The following is a 21,986-nucleotide window of genomic DNA, read 5'->3' on the forward strand; positions in this document are numbered from 1 at the left end:
TACACAGGGTAACAGAGAACCTCAGATGTGGCATTTTAACAAGCGACTGCATTAAACTAATATAAATTAAAATTTTCTTCTTTGACTTGACACAAAAGGAATATAAATTATTTTTAGAACATGGAGAACCATGAATAAAATCGTAAGTTCTCACTCCCTTTAAGCTACCACTGAAATGGAATTGCTTAGCACTTTAATAACACTCAGGGTCTCCATCTATCTGGGCCGTGACATCAGACCTGACCCTGCAGCTGTGAACCGCCCCTCTGCTACCCCTGGGGAGCGCGGACCATGGAGACCAGGGGCCGCCCGTCCCGGCATGAAGCTTCAGGGCACAGCACGCCTGCCTCCGTGTGCCGGCGATGGCGGCAGAGCGGGGCAGTTAACAGCCGGTCCGGCCCACGAGACGTTTACTCTGCGGCTGTTGAAAGACACGTTGCCAACCCCTGATCACGGTGATCACCGGTTATTAACGCGTCTTCTCCACCCACGTGCCAGCCAGCCGGCCGCAGCCAGTGGGTGCCCCACAGCTGTCAAGCGCCGTCTGACAGCGCAGAACCAGCGCCTCTCCAGCGCGCGTGCCCAGAGCATCTCGCCCCAGCGCCGCAGGACAGCAGCTCCGGCCACGCCCACGCCCCGCGGAGGCTGGGAGCCCGTGCCGCGTGCCTGCCCGCCTGCCCGCCTGCCCGGCCCGTTACCCGCGCTCTGCGCTCGGCCTCCAGGCGCTGCATGAGCAGCACGGTGTCCACGTCGTCGTCCTCCTCCTCCTCGTCGTCCTCGTCCTTCTGCTTGGACTCCTGCAGCCGCTTCTGGAACTGCCACTCCAGCATGAGCTTGCGCAGGCGGTCGCTCTCCTCGGCCGAGCGCTCGGCCTTGCCCTGCAGCTCCTGGATCTCGCGGCTCAGCAGGTCCACGATGTGCAGCTGCTGCTGCTTCTCCAGCTTCTCCCGCGCGTCCCGCTTCCAGGGGTCGGGGGACAGGCTGTCCCCCGAGGCCAGCTCCTCCCTGCTGACCGTGATGTACTGCAGGTCCCGGCGCTCGATGGTGCGCGGCTGCTGCTGGGGCTGTAGCTCCCGGATGACGGTGTCTGGGGCGCGTGCAGGGGCGGGCGGGGCGGCGGGCGAGGGCGGCCCGGGGGGCGGGGCCTGCGCCCGCAGCTGGCCCAGCCTGCGCTCTTGCTCCCGCCGCCGGCGCTCGCGCTCCTCCTCCAGGCGCGCCTTTTCCTTCTCGTACCAGCGCTGCTGCTCCTCCCGCTTCTTCCGCTCTGCGGCCACCTGGGCGCCGGTGGGAGGCGGCGGGAGGGGCGAGTCCGCGGGGCCTCCGTCCCCGTCGCTGGCGCCGTAGTGCCCGGGGGGCGGGTCGGTCCGCACCGGCGGGGAGGCGGCTGGGGTCTTCCAGCGCCCAGGGCCACTCTTGGTGAGCGTGGACGCGGGGGTGCCCGCCTTGGAGGGGGGGCCCAGGTGCTCCTGGCTGGACGTGCTGGAGCCCAGCAAGGAGCCCTGGTTGAGCCACGCGTCGCCGCCGTCAGACCTGCGCTCCATCTCCGCCTCCACCCTCTGCCGCTCCAGGTGGTACCCGACGACATCCTCCCGGAGCTCCTCCTGGGACCGGGTCACACGCTGGAAAAGGAAAACGGGAAACCGTTGTGTTTCAGCCACCGTCAGAAGTTACTGAAAGTACATAAACAGTTCAGCTCGGGAAGAAAGGAGTGAGGGAAAGTGTGCGGTGAGCGCACAGGATGGGCCCAGGCTGCCTGCGCCCAGCGCTAATCCCGCGACGGCGCTATCCCAAAGGACGTCTCTATCTGTTAGAAAGCTGACGGGGAAAAGGGAAAGCGGCGCGTCCTCTCCGCATCAATGGCCAAACAGCGAAATGCGCAAAGGCTCGGGCTCTTCACGTCCGGCACTGTCCTTGTCCTGGGGCCTCACCGGCGTCTCCACTGCGGTGCCAGACACGGGGCTGACCTTGAGCAGAGGAATGTGCTTAGTCCGGTGTCGTGAAGAGCGACAAGAACTACTTCTCTGCAGTAACATTCTAATTAGCGTTCAGACTAATTATCAAATCCTAGCCACGTGATCCATCCGCGACTTTCTGAGTCCCGGCAGCTGACCACGGGCCCACGAGCGCCGGGCGCAGCGAGGAGGGATGAGCCTGTACCCGAGTCTCAGGAAGGCGGCGGGATGATCTGCGGGACACACCCGCTGCACGTGTACGAGACAGTGAGTACACCTGCTTCCGAGGCTAGTCTTGCGCGAGGAAGAGGCATGTCTGAAAGTGGTGTGATGTGACAGAAAATGATTTGCTATGATGTCCCAGCCTAACAGTTTTCTTTCCAGCCCTATTAATGAGTAGAAATTGAAGACACAAATCTGGAAAATAAACTATTTCCCTTTTCTCAAAAGGCACACCAAGAACAAAAAAAATGAAATATATCACTTGAAAAACCAGCAGCCTGCTAGAAAAATGGAACACTTACTTCCCACATTTTCTACAGCTTTGCCGTGTGTGCAGAAGCGCAGCTTTCTGACTACTGGGCACACGATCTACAGCTCACATAAAAGCGTGACCAGACTGCCTGCTACGTGTGGAAGGCACTTCTCGAGTATAAAGCTTTGGAGTCCGTGCATCCAGACTACACGCCTGCTAACCCTCGCGGTCCAGTGATAACGGAGTCATCCTGCACTTTCCTCGAAGACTTCACTTCGCTGCTGGTGCCCACTCACCCCCCCACCCCCGATAACTCCTGTCAAATTCTTGGTCATTTCAACATCCATGTAAGTGACCCTTCAACTCCCTGGCCCTCCTCCGGTGCTTATTACCCACGCTGTGAGGCAGAGGCAAACAGCACTCACAGGCCGTAGGCATGCAGGTCCCTGGCACTGCCCAACCCCCGTGCCTCCACGCATGGAAGGGGGTCTGCCTCAGGGCGAACAGAACAGCCGGGCGACTCGTGCCCAGGGCCGTCAGAGGGGGCTCCTCCCAGCCTCGCTCACGCTGCCCCTGCCGAGGCGACCCTCCTCGGGCCTCTTACCCTCAGCTCAGAACCCAGCTCATGTAATTACGGTCTAGGTGAGCATCCCACCCCAGCTTCAGCTTCACGGGCGGGACCACGGCCGTCTCAGCTTTCCCGGGGCTTGGAACAGCCGCCGATGTGCGCCGGGTGCCGGGGACGCCTCCAGCTTCCCGCCCGCCGCCCCCCGCCCGCTACCCCGCTCACTCCAGGATCAGTGAGCCTCGCCTACAGACCCTAGTTAAGCCTTCAGTAAGAGAGCAAAGAACCGCCTTTCACGCTCAGTATTCTCTCCTATGCCCTCTTTTCCTCAGGTGACCACAAAACCCGTGAGAGAAACAAAGAGAGGAACAGCAGCAGTGCTGCTCTGCAGACATTGTCAACTGTGCCTTGGAAATCCCTCCGTTTTCCCGCAAGCTGGTCCCCTTGAGGGCCGAGGACGTGCCAGGACCCCTCCCCTCTCACCTGGACTGCAGTGCTGGAGTGGCTGCTGTCCGTGTGCACATGGGGCTTCTCCTCATAACGGGGCCACTGGTCCTGAGGAGGAGCCGTGCGGTCCTGGGACTTGGAGGCCGGGAAGGTGAAGTACTCCCTGGTGTAGGTCTGCGTCGGGATGGGGTAGGCCTCGGCTCGGGGAGGAGGGGTCTGCTCCTGCAGACGGGAAGAGGGAAGGAAGCTGAGCTTTCCGCAGTCTGTACCACAGGCTGATCTAATTTCCAATGACTTCTCTTAGTAGGACCCGTGTATTTTAAAAACGGTGTTAAAATTTTTAAGTGTTCGATCCTGTACTGAGAATAATTAAAAAACATTTTATTTTGCCCCAACTTACTAATTGAAAGCTCATTTACTCATTATATTAAAAATTCAAAACCCAAACACTCAGGAACCAGAAACCATGAGAACATTTCCCTAAATAACTCAGGCCCCCTGGGAACCCAAGGGTCTGCTGTCAGAGCATCTGTGTGCTCACGTCTCAGACCTCAGCGCAGAGGTTTCCAGTGGAGACGGACGTTATCTTGGCTGCTGTACCAGAGGCATAGGCACCTTTCCCGCCGGGACTAGGGGGCTCATCTGTTGGTGGAAAACAGGAAAGAAAGCTAATGTTAAATAAACAAGCCCAACGTAACATCGCGAGAGCTCTTTACGGGCAGTAACCTCGCGCCGGGCGCGTGCATGCCACCAGCGAGGTGTCGAGAGCACAGACACAGAAACAAGGTGCGTGGAGGTGAGGGCCCACCTCGCCCACTCCTGCCTCCTGAATCATCGAAAGCCCGGAGCCACGAAGCTGTATCTGCGAACCTGGTATCTGGGGCATGTCTCCTCCCAGGAAGCTGCTGCTTCCTGCTGACAACGCTTTAACACCATGAAGACCGTCTGCTGCCCCGTGGGGCATCCACCAACCTGTGCTCCCCCTCATCAGTGTACCTGCCCAGAGCATCCAGGAATCGAAGTTCCCGGACTAGTTTTTATTTCCTGTTAGCACCTTAGCTGTAGCATCTTTCATAAAAAACCCATCCCAGTTGGCTAACCTACGCAGATAATAATGTTCTTTTAATGCACAGCAAACCCGGGGCACCCTCCTCCCTCTGGCTGTGAGCGGGTATATGGTGGGGGGGGCAGGCAGGCGGACGGGGGGTGCACGTCTCGACGGGAGAAGGGCCGCGAGGCTCCTCTTACTTGCGACGTTGGGGCTGGAGCGGTGGTCAGCCCTGTTCTTCATCAGCCTGTCGTCGCCGGGCAATTTCTTTGGTTCACTGTATTCCGCCCAAGGCACCTGAGGGCTCTCCGGGGACCCGTTTTGAGCTGAATTATTATAGAGCTCAAAACCTTCACTCTTTGGTCGGGGTTTACCTGATCCACGACGATCTGAAACTGAAATCAAAACACCTTCAAGATCTGTTCCTTTGTTCAAGATCTTATCTTAAACACCGTTGAGTTTTAAAGGAAAGGTGAAGCTACAAATATTTAAAACTCCACAAGTAAGAATCTGTTTTTACCAGAAGAAATGAGGTGATTTTTATATAAAAGTAAAATCTTTCTAAAGAATCTCTAGGAAGTTTTCAAAGAAAGCAACATTTAAGGGTCACGGATGAGAAAAACTACTCTTTCAAAGCTCATTTTCTCACTAGCTTACCTGCTCAGGTAACAGGATTACTGTTAAAGTGACTTTTCTGGCTGAAACATAAATACACTTCCCTCAGTTTTTCAAATGTGTGTTAATTCTTTTAATCACTCAGGGTTGGGGTCCTCACCGTGGACCGCTGTCACCGCTGTGATCACTCACTCTCTACTCGTTAGCTTTCCTGTCCTCTCCCTCGAGGGCCCTGACCTATTAGTTATTCCAGTAGTTTCCCTCGTTGGTCCTAAACTCATCATCTCATTTGCTTCTTTCAAATGACTATAAGCTAAGACGTTAGACAACCAATGTGTTAAGTAGCATGTCATGAAAAAAGCGAAACCACAGCTGGGTGAAGGCCTTGTGTTCGCCTGGTCCAGGCTCTCAGTGCTTCGGCTGCAGTCACTATTAGGCGTGGGCTCTGGGGATGCACACAGCCAGCCAAGGACATGCACAGTACGTGGTGATTTAACAGACAATGGGAATCATAATGGTTTTCCCCTGGTTTCTCAACTAATTCTTTACAAAGCCCCACATTGATATTGATTTTATTCTGAGGTTTTTGATGTACCTACAAAACCACGGTTCCCACCAACAAGTTACTTATTCAAAAACTGAGCTTTTTAGTTAAAGTGAACTCTCTACATAACAATCATGCCCTATTCTCAGAGCATGCAAGACTGAAACAACTATTCATACACACGCGTGCAAACATTCCTTCGGGAGAGAATTCTACTTGTTCTTTGAAGGCTTTACATCCCGTGTTTGTCTGTCAAAGATGAAAAGTCACTCCTCCACTTACTACCGACCAAGTGCCCCGAGTGCTGGCGTGTGGAACGTGTGGGGTCCCCTGCAGTCACCAGGCGTGTGCACGTCGTCAGTGGCTCTTGGGGGGGGGCCCTAATAAACTACCACCACCGTAGCGCCACTGGCCCCGGCAGCCCGTGATCTAGTAATCCTGGGCACCGTGCTCAGCCTCACGTCCTTCTTTAAAACCGGGGTAATAACGACAACAGGGCCTATTCCACAGGGTCTGTGAGTATCAGAAGAGGCCACGACTGGGAAAAGCCTGGCACATGGCAGGTGCTCAGTAAGCATGAGCTAAAACTGGCAGCAGTCAACGGGGGCAGCAGCGACCGCAGTCCTTACTTCTCTGCATCATGGGGGACGGCTGATTGAGCAGGGTAGCGAGACCGTGGTAAATGGCTCCTTGCTTTGCTACTTCCAGCGTCACCACGGAGCTTGTCCTTGTCATCAGTTCTGCTGCCCTGGGAAGAGAGCATCACAGCTGTAAGAGACGTGATTCAGGCACCTGTCCTGTCACCACGGCAGCCTGTGGTCACAGCGCGGCCAGCACGCCCGCCGGCCTCACCCGCCAGCCTGAGTCAAGTTCTGACAGACTCCCTCCCTCTGATTATCGATAAGAACAGTAGATGATTTCCAGAAATTTCAGCAGTGCTAAGAGTCAAAGAAACGTATTCAGACTAAAATACATAATTTTCATGTACACTAAGACTTTTACACTTAGAGAAGAAGGGCATAGCTTTTAGCATGGTTTTTCGTCTTCCAATTCCAAAATTTAATACGAAATATCCCTAAAAAGTGCTCTTCTTAAGCTTTAAACAAATAAAGAAACGATACCTTTCTTGAGAGAGTCCTACCAGACTCCGTCCATCCACGCTGAGGAGCTGGTCACCTGCAGCCAGCCGCCCGTCCTGAACGCGCCCGGAAGGCATGCGGACAGGAGAGGAGAGGGGACATCAGAGGGAGAAGGGGGGAGAGGAAGCCAACGATAAGTACGCTCAGACTTGGGTTTTCCACGAACTACAACAGCCGGCACATCTCGTGTCGTCTGTTAAACACAGGACGCACCGCGAGCTGGCGCTTTAAGAGTCATACCCACCACATCAGCCGCACCTCCTTTTACAACAGACTTGACGTAGATTCCAAGTTTGTCTTGACCAGCACCCTACACAAAAACAGGGTGGAAAACACCGCACTGAAAATACACGGTAAGAAACGTAAAAATAAAACATGCATATAGATGACTGTAAGTAAAGTCTTAGCTATTGTTTTTACATGAAAATTAGAATTGCAAAAACTATATTAAGAGAATTAACACTCCGGTAAACATAAAGAAACTAACAGGAAATGCACCTACTTTGTCTTTCCAAATTAAGAAAAACTACTCCTGAAAAATCAGTCAATTACCAGTCGGCTGGTGAGGCGACCACGACCGACCTGCAGTCCTGAAGGCAGAGATGAGTCCTGACGGCACAAGGGTACGTGAGCCACGCTCGCAGCAAGCACTACTACTCACCTTAATACAAAAGCAGCTCACCAGAGGGCTTCTGCATTCCCAAACTTACCTACCTCCCCTTACACCCTTATTCTCTCCACACATATAGTTTAAAATCTAAAACAAGAAAAACCCTCTTGTGGCAGACAAGAAGAGGGACTTAGGGTAGAGACAATTATGCAGAAAATACTCTACATTGCCACAATTAAAGGATCACGCATTGTAACCCTAAGGAAGTCCTGAAGCTACAAGCACCAGCCCACGCAGCACACGCGCACACACTAGGTTCACTGCACGTTACATCACGGATGGCCAAGGAACCTCTGTGAGGCGGATGTAAGAAATAGATACAATTGCCTTACAGAATCGCCAGCGTTCTATTTGGACGTTACAACTACAACGTAACATCAAAATTTTAGATAATTTATTAGGGCCACCAAAGGAAGCATTCATACGTATGAAACATCACTTGGATGTCACTACCAATATTCTACAACTGAGAACATATTTCTCAGCTCGAACCTCAGTACTTATGAAATATTGTATCACAAAAGCAAAAATACAAGGTATCACAGAAAGGTATAAAGACAGTTCAACCAATGACTTAATTGACACCAATTTTCTACAACACTCTGGAACTCCCAAATTTCCACTTGAAAACTTATTTTTCCCTTTAGTTAACAGAACAGGTTTAAAGAGGGCAGTCTGACCAACCAGCACTGCTAGTCCTCGCCCTGCTCCCGTCTCGGGGAAAACCCAGCAGAGGTGCCGTTTTGTGAGCCTAGAAGCACCTACCACTCACCTCTTTTTGAAGACCATGTACACTGCCTCAACACAACAGCTCCACTCCAGGTTTCCTGGGGTTACAGTATCTGGGAGCCGATTTTATAAAAGCTCTACCCAAGGTACATGAAATCCGTATTCTCCTCAGCAGCTCCTGACCCTCTGGCTGAGGTTTCCCGACCGTTCCCCTCAAGACTCCTCTCCGTCCCTGTCTGTCTGTCTGTCCGTCGACCTCCACCACCCTGCCTCACTACATGTCTCCTGCCCGGTCCAGACACCCAACCACGCGCCCCGAGGACTCAGCTGGCCCTTCTGCATCACGTACAAAATTCCTGGGATACTGGGGAAATAATGCACTGTTTTGGGTACATTTGAAATTGCACACACACATGTGTGTGTACATATATGTATATAGGATCACTCAATAAACGGGAACTTTCTGAATTTTAGCCTATCACTTGGCAAAAAAGCAATAAATACAGCTTTCATCTGACTTCCCTTATGCCAATATGGTTTCCTTGAACCTGAGGACTAAGATGCTCCGTGGGACACTACTTCTAGGGCAGCCCCACTGACCCGTTTGTTAAAGTGGGTACCCGTCCTATATTACCTAACTAAATGACTCCTTCAAATAATATTCTATACTTTGATGTAATCTATGATTAATTACCTAATTGGGCTGTTTGAATAACAACTGCGTTCATTCCGCAAACAGTCACTGAATGCCTGTACCACCCTAAGCTCTCTGGGTAGGTGAATGAACAAAACAGACACCTCCCCACGTCCCCACCCCTAAAGGAGCTTATATTCTAGAGTAGTTTTCTTTGCGGATGTCAAATAATATTCCTGACCGGGGTACTGAAAATCCCTCTTTATCTTTTTCTGCAAACGCTGCGTGATTATTTCCTTGTAACTAGGCCAGATTTTTTGGGAAAGGTTCTAAAAGCATAGTTACTTTTTTCTTCTGCTCTCTATTTGACTGATGTGAAAGCAATGCTTCTAAACTTCAGAATCCCAGTTTTTAGTGTGAATGGACACACTACATTTTCACAAGCATTATTTTTTGGGAATGCAACACTGTCCTTGCAATTTAGATAATAAAAATTATACTTTTAATAAGATAGTCAATCACCACTACCTTGGACAAAAGAAATCTCTAGCAGTAATACCAGTAAGACAGTATTTTTAGTAACTGATGTAAACAAAATACCAAATACATATTTGGATATTTTAAAACAATAAATCAAGCCCTCCTCATTTCTGGTATGAAAGATTATTATCAATAAAGAAAAAAAATCTGATTTATTTAGACAAATTAAAGTGATAAGAAAACTGTAATCTTTTTAAAGTCACAAAATAGAATGTATAAGAAAACCATGAAAATACTGTTCTGCTTCCTCCTGATAAACCAAGAACTCGCAAACGCGCTTTTCGCTGCATACCTGTCAGGGCCTCTGTTAGTCGCAGCTTTCCCTCCAGGAAGATGCCCTGGCTGCACAACCATGATAAACTGTAGCTTCACTACATTATTACTTCCTGTCTTCAACTTCTTCGTTTAGACCAGTAATCACACACCTGCGGGTAACTACCGGGCTCTGGGATCTCGCGCCCGCTCTGTGTTTTAGGTAACTAATACACAGGCTTACATTCAGCAGAGTCCATATGAGCTGAAAGTAGCACTATAGGACCCAAAATCCTAATGTTTTTAAAGAGATAATTTATTATGCACTATATGCAATACAAAATTTAATAAATCTAAGTTTAAGTATTCAAGTAACCAATCCTGTGATAGATATCTGATAGCATCATTAAAAAAATTTTTTATTGAAGTCACATCTTTAAACAAGCGTTGGTTTAAATTATAAATTTCAGAAAAATTCTGGCAAAATGAGGAAACTCTCCTTATGACTGACCCGCTGGCCCCCTCTAGCCAACCTGCTTTAGAAAATTCCCCTTCCAGAAGCGCATGCCTCCAACAAAGCTCTCCTGACCCAACAGGTCACCAGCTATCTGTCAGTGAGCACAAGCCTCCTGCACATGGCGCCCAGGTTCAAGTTCAAGCACACCACGGCCACCTGATGGCCCTGCACATCCCCCCTCCCACCCCCAGTTGCCAGGTCCCTGCCTTTTTTTTTTTTTTGCGTTACGCGGGCCTCTCACTGTTGTGGCCTCTCCCCCTGCGGAGCGCAGGCTCGGGACGCACAGGCTCAGCGGCCATGGCTCACGGGCCCAGCCGCTCCACGGCATGTGGGATCTTCCCGGACCGGGGCATGAACCCGTGTCCCCTGCATCGGCAGGCGGACTCTCAACCACTGCGCCACCAGGGAAGCCCCAGGTCCCTGCTTTTACTTATGCTGTTCTCACCACACACAACGACTTTCTGATGCAATGGCTCTGCCACAGTCCTTTTATCATTGGATCCCTAGGCCCATCTGCCAGCCCACTCACCTTGCCAAGGCCAGGCAGGATGTGACCTCTGGCTTGCTCATGTTCCCATGGGATTTTTCCTGTGTTCCCTCAGCCGGTTACAGGCGGCTCCTCCCCCAGCTCCCTGCCAGGGCCGCTTCCCAAATCCCTGCAGTCAGGCTACGACAACGGGGTCCACTTCTTATTTAAAAAACCCTCTCTGGGGAAATCCAGAATCTTACCGGATGAAGACGTTGGGAGGCCAAGAAGCAGCTGATACGCGCGGTATCTGTGAGCTGGCAACAGAGCTCTGCGGAACTACTGGTGTAAGAAGTTAGGAAGCTCAAGCACTTCTGACTGTGACCCTCGGATCCACCCCTGCCAGGCAGCAGCGGCTGATGAGGAAGGCACGGCACTGAACAACTGATGGACGTTATGGTCTCGCGTGACGGGAAGGTATCTAAGTTCTAAGTCACAGCCGCTCCTGTTAAGTTCAAGTAAGTTCAGTTTATGCTTCCTTGTCACAAGGGAGAAACGAGGGGTCATGATTATTAGAGACCTCGATTCAGAAGACCACGAGCATCTACAAGCTCTACTGAAGGCTGGTCCAAAAAACTGACTTTAGTTAAAAGTCATCAACAAAGCACTATGAAGAAAGATTATCTTTTAAAAAGACTCTCAGGGGCTTCCCTGGTGGCACAGTGGTTGAGAATCTGCCTGCTAATGCAGGGGACCCGGGTTCAAGCCGTGGTCTGGGAAGATCCCACATGCAGCGGGGCAACTAGGCCCGTGAGCCACAACGACTGAGCCTGCGCGTCTGGAGCCTGTGCTCCGCAACAAGAGAGGCCGCGATAGTGAGAGGCCCTCGCACCGCGATGAAGAGTGGCCCCTGCTGGCCACAACTAGAGAAAGCCCTCGCACAGAAACGAAGACCCAACACAGCAAAAATAAATAAATAAATAAATAAAAAGACTCTCGGGGGTAAGGAGGTACATAAGTAATATCCGAAGACAGGGGTCCCCAACGGCCGGGCCGCACAGCAGGAGGTGAGCTGCGGGCGAGCGAGGGAAGCTTCAGCCTCCGCTCGGATCCCCCTATTGCTCTGATCCACCCCCACCGCTCGCATCACAGCCTGGGCCACCCCCCACCCCTGCCCCCATCCCGGTCCGTGGAAAAACTGTCTGCCACGAAACCTGTCCCTGGTGCCAAAAAGGTTGGGGACCGCTGCTCTAAGAGGTATCCAAGCTTCGGCTGGCATTTGAATCTTCCAAATGCAGTCTCAACCTCGCACTCTTTACCTAGTGAACGTTCCTTACTTCACAGAGCAGTCTGCCTCCACGGCTGTCGGCGCGTCCCTGTCTGCAGACTGCCTGTCTCTATGGGGAGGCCCTTCCCTCTCTCCAGGCTGGATCCCTCCCATCTCCCCTTATTTGAATCTTATCTGTACTTCGTGGGTAGCTCACGACTATAAACTGGCCATAAAAATCTGTAAATGCAACTGCTGTACAGATAAATTACAGTTCCACTGGTAACTATTTTAGAAAAACAAAATCAAAGATGAATATACCACCTGGAGATGAAAGAACTCTAAGGAATTTCTAACACTCTCTCTCTCTCCCTCTCTCTCTCTCTCTCTCTATAAAATCGACATGGATAGTTACTTTCCACCCCAAAGACCGCAATCTTTAAGCAACGCTGAGGTGATCCAAGGCCTCAACCTGGCCAGAGCAGCCCTGGCTGGAACGGCCCCCGTGACTGGGGAGACGGGGAGCTGGGGAGCTGTGTGGGGTCCCTGCCCACTTCCACCTGGACTGGGAACAGGTCAGCCCTGGGAAAAGACGTAGTCGTTCCTTAACATTACAGAGCTCTCTGCCTCCCACCCCATTTCATCTGAATAAAAACAAAAACATTATAGACTACGATAAAAAATGAATAAAACAAAATTTATTAATTCCAGAAATATTAAACCACTTATGTCTTATTTCTACACAATAATGCACACACTAGCCCAGTAAGACTGAACTTTAAAAAAACTTACTCAACAAATTCTATTAAGTTCCTCTTTTATTTACATACGCACAAAATTAAAATTCATTTTATGGTAATTCTACTTTTCTAATTAAGAAATGAAAACGGAGTCCACAAGTTATACCTTTTTGCTGCCACGTATCAAGGCATCGCATCTGTCATTAGAAGAATGTAAAGATGAGCTGCCTAAGCGCTGACCAAAAGCCAACGAGAGGAATGTACGCAGAGAGCTTCCCAGACGCTCGCTCGTGAAGGTACGTTAGGCATGTCTGGCGCAGCAGCCACGAGGCCCAGGGGCTGCTGAGCGCTTGGATGCGGCTCGTCCAAACCGAAATGTGTAGTTCAGTGCAAAGTGCACCCAACTTCAAAGACTGAGTATGCAAAAGAAGAATCTAAAATGTCTCACTAACGACTTTTATGGCTACACGTTGAAATCATAACTACATAAAAGAAGACACACTATTAAAGTTAATTTCAGTTTCATTTTTTTAAATGTAGCTAATAGAAAATTCTGAATTACCTACACGGCCCACGTATTCTATTTCTATTGGACAGCACTGCTCCAAAACTATAAGCTTTTCATGGTATAGCTATGTTACTCGTAACCAAAGATACTAGCAATAATCTATAATTATGCAGATAACTGGGTAAAAACAAGATCTAACTGCAACACAATATATATGCTAACATTATACACCCTGATTTCCAACGATGAGAGGAGAACCACAGTATAATAAGTAAATATATAGAGTAAAGTGTTTTAAGAATTACTTGCCTAAAGTTGTCTAAACCGGCATTTGGAAAAGATATTATTGTATTTTTGGTCCATGTTGCTTGTAAAATTAAAATGAACAGAATAAGCATAACCATTTGGAACTATCCATTCCTCACCTGACAAATCAAATTCTTTCTTAAAAATTGTCTTCTGGAAAGCAGTTATATGTTCCAAAGGCATCAGGAATTATGAATTTCACTAGATACAACTTTGGAATTAAATATTAAAAGTACATTTTTAAAAATCAAAACCACATTTTCCCTTCCAGAGGCACTGATGAGAGTAGCACGCAGTACAGCACTCGAGCTGCTGTTTGGCATTTGTGGCCTTTAATGTAATTTCAGGCGGTTAGAGAACGGTGGCCACACACACTAGCCAGGGGCACAAAAGAAGGCAGAGGGCTAGATCCTCAGTCCTGAAAAAAGCAGTTAAAGTGAAGTAACAAAGGTCACTCCTGTGGGATCTCACTCTTGAAGCTGCTTTCCTTTCCCTTAAAAGGGGAGAGAAGGAGGCTTGAGGAGAAGGAGTCTGAGAGGAGGAGGAAAGAAGGAAAGGGCAGAGGTTGAAGGGGGTGGAGCAGCACCACACCTGGAATTTACCTGCAGAACAGGTACACGAGAGAACGGCGGTCAGCGGACAAAAATGGTGCCCAAACAGAACGACAGACGGCAGCAGCCACACTGCGCTTTCCCCAGAACTGAAAGAAACAAGCGCCTACCAGTCCGCCGCCTTACGTGTCCGATGAGAACCGGCTGCAAGTTTAGAAAAGGCCTCTCCCAAATAGCTCGTTTGCTCTAGAGCTTCTACAGCACCCTGGGAAAGACTGAAGCACAGGTGCTCTCGCCTCCCGCTCAGAGAGACTCAGTCAGAAGGAACCCCGCTCCAAACACTCCAGCTGCAATTTCTGAGTGAGTGTGGGAGTGTGATATGAGTTACAGCATAAAAACATCATTAAAACACAATTCTCCCCCACCAAAAAAAAAAAAAAAAAAAAGGCAGCAGCAGGAGGAAGACCGACTGGCCAGCCACAGCAGCATGAGTTCAGCCTATTGTTCCCGGCGTGGAAACAGCCTGCACTCTGGCGAAAAGCTTTCCAACAATCAGTGGGCCGGGCTGACCTGAGAGCCAGGAGTATTGAAAACTCATCAGGCAGATTCAGTACAATGCTCTGCCCACCCGCCCCTTTCTCAGTGTTTGGAGCTGCTTTAGTTCTAGTCAGACAAGAGTTCTGATTCATAAACTACTAACATTCAGACTAGAGTTTTAAAAACATTGCCAGGCTCTCTCTTTTTGGTAGGAATTACCTTAGTTCTGAAACGATCAGTTTTCAAATTCATGCCTGAGACACTCTGCACCCTGGCAGCCTGGACAGCACACGCGTGGCAAGCGCCCTTTCTGCCAGAGAGGCAGGCTCCAGGGTCAGCTCTGCCCATCTTCTACCGTGTGCATAAAGCACAAACAAACAACACTGTGTCATCTATCTTTTCACTCTCCATAAAGTAAAGGAAGCAAACCACACGGATTCTGAACTGGGCCCTACAGATGGGCTGCAGGGGGCCTTGGAGCCCGGAAGGGTGGGCGCACGACCCAGGGCGCGAGGAGCGTTCTCCAGGGCGAAGGGGCAGCTTGCCCGGGAGCCTCAGAGCGTCTGCGGCTCAAGAGTGAGACAAGGAAGGTGACCCGTCGGTTCCTGCATGGCCCAGGCAGGTGCCCCGGGGCTGTCTGGGCCTCGCCAGACTGGGCTGCTCCACAGCCAAACCCTCCACCCGGGAACCCTACAGATACTGTCGTTCTCTACGTGTACCAACCACCACGTGAAAAGATGGCTCTGCTTTAGAGGGTTAACATGACTCTTCTGATTACATTATTTTAATGTTGTAATTGAATTCAGTTATTTCGGTCGACCCAAGAAGTTTGCACGTAGGCCATTACTGTAAATGTATAGGTAAAACACTGTTCTTTTATATAATTTACTATTAGGACAGAAATATAAAACATTGTTTCCAAATTCATAAGCCAACAGCCATGCAGGGCACGTGGTCGTTTTGCACAACTTAATGGAAAGTTATTCCTGGCATGTCCACAGGAGAAATTGCAGCCACCTGGTACTTTGGAATTGATCTTAAAAGGGAACTGAGAATTTCCCGACTCATTTCTTTGACTAGGTCTTTCCTACCTGGTCCCAATAAGGTCACTAAGGAACACGAGGGTGAAGGTCTCAAATTCCTTAAAGGACTAAACTGTAGTTCAAACTCACTTTTCAAGTGGTGAAAAGGCAGTATTATCAATAAACACTGCACAGGCACAGGGATTTTATTTTGTGTTTTAAGCTAACTAAGATTTAAAAACTTAAAAACCGTATACAGTCAAAGCACAAACTAAGATTCAATTAACCATTCATTTTTAAATAAAATAGTAAAATATCCTAAGTACCTTTCAAATTGTCACTTTTATGTTCCCTTTTAGAAAAAAACAGGTTTTGGAGAAAGCCCGCAGTAAAAAGCACCTAAAACGGCCAAAAAGAAGTTGGATTGTGGATATTCTTGCATGTCCTTGGCAAATTCTACAGCAGCAGCTACCACTATTTCAAGCAACTTTCACTATACTATAACCGGCAGGAGTAGATGAATGTTCTTTTCTTGTATAAAAAGTACACAGAAGCCTTACAGCTTCACGAACCCCAGGAATCCATAGTGCTGAGCTACGGAGCAGTAAACATCTGGGTATGTAATGACGAGCTCCCTTACACGGTTGCTTCACGGGCGAGTGAAGCCCGGACAGGCTGAAGCACGTTACCGTGGAGGGAAAGCAGCCTCTAAAGAGAACATCCACGTCCACCACAGCCCCCGAAGAGACTCACCACAGACTCTGCTCTTCCGACAACAGAGAGCCACATTCTGGCCTCTCGGGCGCACCAGCTTCTCCAGCTGACGCACAGCTGTCTACGTCCCCCGGTGGTGGCAGCGGCACACAGCTGGCCTCCCGAGGCTCTCGCCACCACGAAGCGGAGCTGGACGCCACAAGCCGGACGGCACTGAGCAACTCCAGCCAGGCCGAGGCCACACTCGGACTCTTACGTGACCGGGCAAGCTCAGATGTTCATTTACTTTGTACTTTATTAAACTTTAAAAAGAGCTAGAAAAATAAAAAGGAGGGAATGGTTTCTATTTTAAAAATCCAAATTAAACAGGAAGCACTGTGCCGGCCCTCAGCTGAGTGAGAAGCAGCACCCCAAACTGCCCCAAAGCAGGGTTTCAAAGAGTGGACGGTGCACGACGGTTCCAAGGCATCTGGATTCCATAAAACAGCCGCAGCCTGGAAGGGGCGTCGGCGGGCTGACATCAGAACCCTGCCCAGGCTCACGGCCGCGAGGCCACATGCTAATTAGGAAGAAGTAAAGAAGAACGGAGCCGAACACAAAGGCCGCAACAGCTCACAGAAAAGACCAAAACACACAGACGCAAGTAAGGGTGACGGGGGTAAAATTTAATACAGCGGCCTGCAGGCTCTTCTGTGTTTAACAAGAACAAAATGACAGATGATGGCATTGTGTGATCATCAGGGACCAGCTGAAAACGCCCCACAGGCTCCTCTCCCCGAGACTCGAGGTGCGGCCACACTGAGCGTGTGGAGGGAAGCGCCTGCTCCGGGCTGCACGTGCGCAGCAGGGGGGAGTCTGAGCCCGGCCGCCCACCACGGAGCACGCCGAGCTCTGCGAGCAGAGGCCCCGCACCCCGGCTGCCCGCACTCACTGCACGGCCTTGGAGTCCCCCGAGGCCACCTGCGCTGTCACGAGGGCTGACACAGACCTAGCCGGGCATCAGGCACAGAGCGCCATTTCAGCAATGTGGGTCCATTACAGGACTTGTTCACTCTTGCTCAACATTCCTTTGCGAGCACCAAAGAGACTACAGCTCTGCTGGAGAAAAAGCCATGGAGTCCACAGGTGAACTGTTAGAGTCGTGTCTCACTTTAAGAACAGACATTGTCACACGTTTTCATGCCTGAAAACGGCACGCCGTCCGGTTACCAGAGCACACTCTTACCCACTTAGGGCAGCCCTAGGCCTCCGACCCTCCCTCCAAGTTCCACACTCAGGCATCCAACGACGCACGCACTCGCTTGCCTAGCCCAACAGGCATCCTCCCAGCTCTCAGATCTAACACGCTCAAAACTGAGCGCTCGATTCTCTCTCTGCCAAAACGTGCTCCTTTTCAGGAGCCCCACCTTCAGTAAACACTCCCACACGCCCAGCTGCTGAAGACAGACCCGGGATACACTGGGATACTTCTTCCACCCACTACATACACCCAGTTCAGCAACCAAGGTGAAAGCTGCCATTCAACGAACATACATCAGCGCCCAAGATGCACCAGAAGCTGGCAGCCCTGCAGGGGTGTCTGTCCCAGCGATGCCACACTGCCCCATGAGTCAACGTGCTGCCGCGGCTGCCCGGCCTCCATCTCCGCCGCCACCTCCTTCCCCCGCTGAGCGGACACTCCTCCCACTTGCAAAACCAGGCATAGCTCCCTCAGGAGCCCCTGGCTGCACTTCTGAGCCCCGAGGACCACGCTCTCCAAGGCAGGAGGAATAAACTCTCAGGACTGCACTCTGATCCCACACGTCTTACGTGAGCCCTGCAGTGGCTACTCCCTCTAAAGCCTGCAACTGCAGCAAGCCTTCGGGCTTCTTGGAATCAGTCTCCTGGGGACCCGGCCACACGCCTCACTGACCACTGCCCTGCCCGCCTGGGCCCCACGGGGGGCCTGCAGACCCTGCTGCACGGCGTCTGGTCTCGCCTGCTCTTGGGTCGCCTCTAAGGGCTCCCCTCGCCTCCGCGCTCTGGCCCCGGGGCCGCAAAGTCTGTACCCGCCCCTCCGCCAGGCTTCACGGCTCACCGTCCGAGGTCCAGCGCACGAGGCATCTCCTCAGGGGGCCTTCGCTGATCCCAACTCTACGCTGGCAGGGAGAGGGTTTCCTGCGGCCGCTCTTCACCGACCCTGGCCACGCACCTGGGGCGGCGGAGCCCTGGGGCCGGCACCCTTCACTCCTGCCTCTTGCCGGCAACCGCAGGCACGGGGACAAGGCTGGACGGTGACTCTCAGCCTGGCTCCTTGTCCTAGCTGCCCATGGACACCTGGCAGCCAGGCGAGGCCAGAGGCCGGCCAGAGGGGATTTGGGGGCGCCCACGCGGGGCCTCACTGTCCGCTACACTCAGGACTCGGGCCAGAGGGAAGGGCCCAGAGACACTTAAGACCAACTTAAACCTACAGAAGACAGGTAGCTTTGTACTGAAAGAGATAAGGAGCATTTCAAATCTCACGTAAGACAAGTATCTGAAATAAGATATTTATATACATATATACATGTAAAAATCAGAAAATATGGGGGTTACATTTTTCCTGTATACTGGAGTGTGGTGGGGTAATTTTTATCCTAATAATTTTTCCCCCCTGAAAATGGGCATTTGACTCGATGAGCAAAGAGGAGAACAGTCTGCAGCCTGTAACTTCCCGCTCACACCCCTCAGTGTTCTGAGCTGTGGGCCCACCTGATCACAACAGGCTGGAAACGTGGCCCACGAGCACGACCTCATCGGAAGGGGTGAGCGTGAGTCCTGGCCTGCGAGGCTCTGGCCTGGCTCCTTGGCCTCCTTGGGTGAGCCCAGGTGATGCGGTGCCCCAGACCACACCTGCCTTCCACGTGCTAATACAAAGGCTCAGCTCCTCTGGCTGCTTTAGTCCCAGTGCTGTAGTGCCTCCTGCACATCAATGCCCTAGCATCTCGGTTTCACCATGTCCCTTTTTTCTTCCAAACCCTTTCGTTTCTCTGAGACACAGAACACCCCACCTGTCAATCAAGAGTCTTTAAAATGAGCAAAGGCCCTCTTTCCCCTCCGCTCTCCCCAGACAGGGCCGTGCCGTGCGGTGCTCCCTCGCTGCGGCTCCTGTGTGGTGCGCGCACATGGGTTGCGGCCTCCAGGACCCCTGCTGCCAGGAGCTGCAGCCTGCGGGGGGCCAGGGATCCGGGAGCCCGCCGCACACGGACGCGGGAGCGGGGTGTTGGGTCCCTCCCGCCCTGGCTCCCCGGGAGCACCACCTGCCCAGCCTGGGGAGCTCGCACCCTGGCCCGTCCGCAGAGTAGTCACCCTGGGAACGCAGTGAGCCCGGGGCTCCAGTCCCACGCCCTCACCCCCTCCCAGATGCAGAACTGGACGCGCAGCTCGGCCCCAACAGCTGCCGGCCCAAGACTTCAAGGATGAAGGCTGGCGGCCCTGCCACCACCTGTCCCGTCCTACCTTTGCTGCGACAATGCTAAGGCCCATTCCGTTCTGCTTTTTGAGGGTCACCGTGATTATTTCAGGTTCTTTCCTCAGAGGCTGAGCCTAAGGGATGGAAACAGAACTTTACTACAGGCCTGAAATCCAAGTACCGCCACTCGGTCACTCGTTTTCTCTCCAGTAGTGGGGAGAGGAAACCAACGGAGAGTGGAAAAGGAAACGGTAAAAATCAATGAATACAGATACTCCTCATGGAGTCATCAGGAAAAGTAAATACCAACAGTCTTGACTCCAGAGCCTTAAAGAGGAATCATCGCAGATGCTATTTAAATGTTATTTAAAGAACTTAATCTATAAAATAAAACTAACCTTGCATTACTATCACATGAGAAAAACCTGATCATAAAGAGAAAATTAAATTTTTACTTTATTATCTTTCAGCACCAATTACTAGGTGTTTTTTTAAAAAAGAAATTTACACTTACTTTACACTGTCTATGGGGAGGACTGCAAAAACAGTGATGACAGAGATGATCTCACATCTCTGTCTCTTAAGAAAATTCAACAGCAAAAATACAGCAGCCACAGGCTTTAGACAGTGGGACCCAAGGTTCTGCATGATTCTGTGAAGCCCGTGGCTGGGGAATAAGTTACCGACCAATAAGACAGGCCAGTTTTTGAACAGATCCACAAACAAATGAGCAAGTGAAATTAGCCACTGAAGTTACATGTCCTGTACATGTCAAACCTCATGTGAAAGAGTTAACAAAAGTAAAGAAGAAAATTCCCAGTGCCCACACTGAGAGAATTTAATTAGTTAAATACGTAAGTATGCAGACACATGGCCAAGAAGTGGTGACTGGCTTGTTAATTTAGAACCAAAGTCTGGATGAGAATATTTTAAGGGAAATAAATAAGATTAGGTGACAAAGCTTTTTAAAATATCAAGACCTGAAATCTTCTCAGGGATCCATGAATAAACTAGAAAGTTGAAAAAAATCAGTGATTCCATCTAAGGTACTTGCTTTTCTATAAAATTTGGGAATTAGAAATTGTTGCTATTACTTGCTATTAGCTAAACAACAGCTAGTAAAGAGTATTAGCGGCACATTCACTGTATCAGTAGTTAAATGTGATCTATTTGGTGTAACAGCAATCGCCAACTAATTCAATTTTTGGAGCTGCTCAAATCTAAAGTTTGCTACTAAGCAAAAATAATTACTTTGAATTTAACATACAAAACACACATCATCCTGTTCACCTTACAGTAAGTGTTGTCACCTTACACACTCTTGTTTTCTTAGAAATTAGGTAAGTACTAGGCACAATGTTTTGAGTAAGGAGTAAGTTAGGACACCACAAGGAAGTTCCTAAGGCTTCAGAAGACTTGTGGCTGTTTTTCATAGACGAGAATCCCCGAATCTCAGCCTGGGCACACTGGTATCAGGGCCAGGGGACTGACGGCCACGTCCGACGCACGCAGCTCCCCGACCCCGCCCACAGTCACCTGCCCAACGTGTGGTCACTCTGCTTGGCTCCCCTGGACCCTTATGCGGCTTAAGAGGCAATTACATTTAAGGTAATGTTTACGGTAAATGGAATGGAACAAAAAAGTTCTAAAAGGAAAAATTTCATTTGTATTTTTCCTGGAATTACTTGCTAGTGTACGTAGCACATGACAACTCTGGTCTGGCATCACTTTCTAAGACAAGGAAAAGCACCCTTTCTTGTTTAAAACTCTCTGTGGGAAGCAAGGCAGAATTTTCCCTAAAATCTATGAGGCCAGTGAATGCTGGGATGACCGCTCTTTCAGAAAGACACAAAATATTAGTAAATGATTTGGCACCCATTTAAGACAAGGTAGAACTGACTAGAAAAAAGAAAATACTTTTACCAAAGAAAAATTTTCTAGTAAAACCCATTAAGACTACCATATTAATATATTTTTTAAATAGGTATTATGGTTGATGTAACTGTGGGTATAAGTATGCTTTATTTTCAAAAGTACCATTTGTTTATAGACAAAACTATATAGACGTGGCCTGAAAATAAAAAAAAAATATTTTCAAATCGTAAGGAACGCGTTTCTTTTTCTTGTCCGTCTGTCCTTCTCACGATACTTGCCAGTTCTGTGTTCTCCCGCATAAGGTGACTCTCATAATCTGCACCTTCGAAATATATTGTCCAAGTGCCTGGTGAACGTGGGTGAGGAATTAACCTGCAAAATCCTGAGGAGAAAATAGGCAAACTGTTAAGAATGAAAAGCACACCAAGTCAGACCCATAATCT

At 50.1% G+C, this 21,986-nt stretch overlaps 1 protein-coding gene across 11 annotated transcripts in view; it reads right to left on the minus strand.

The window, feature by feature from the left end:
- Nucleotides 1-21,986, minus strand: part of AFDN (afadin, adherens junction formation factor) — a 134,612-nt gene that overhangs the window by 16,811 nt on the left and 95,815 nt on the right. For all 11 annotated transcript variants that reach the window (XM_060114400.1, XM_060114403.1, XM_060114401.1 and 8 more), the window contains 9 exons: nucleotides 21,822-21,925; nucleotides 19,716-19,802; nucleotides 7,030-7,095; nucleotides 6,768-6,841; nucleotides 6,276-6,394; nucleotides 4,688-4,882; nucleotides 3,990-4,081; nucleotides 3,476-3,661; nucleotides 699-1,619 (listed from right to left, as the gene is read on the minus strand). In XM_060114400.1, coding sequence (XP_059970383.1) covers nucleotides 699-1,619; nucleotides 3,476-3,661; nucleotides 3,990-4,081; nucleotides 4,688-4,882; nucleotides 6,276-6,394; nucleotides 6,768-6,841; nucleotides 7,030-7,095; nucleotides 19,716-19,802; nucleotides 21,822-21,925 — 1,844 coding nt within the window. The remainder of the gene's footprint in view (nucleotides 1-698; nucleotides 1,620-3,475; nucleotides 3,662-3,989; nucleotides 4,082-4,687; nucleotides 4,883-6,275; nucleotides 6,395-6,767; nucleotides 6,842-7,029; nucleotides 7,096-19,715; nucleotides 19,803-21,821; nucleotides 21,926-21,986) is intronic.

The sequence above is a fragment of the Mesoplodon densirostris genome, chromosome 12, assembly GCF_025265405.1.
Source record: "Mesoplodon densirostris isolate mMesDen1 chromosome 12, mMesDen1 primary haplotype, whole genome shotgun sequence".
NCBI classification, from domain to species: Eukaryota; Metazoa; Chordata; class Mammalia; order Artiodactyla; family Ziphiidae; genus Mesoplodon; species Mesoplodon densirostris.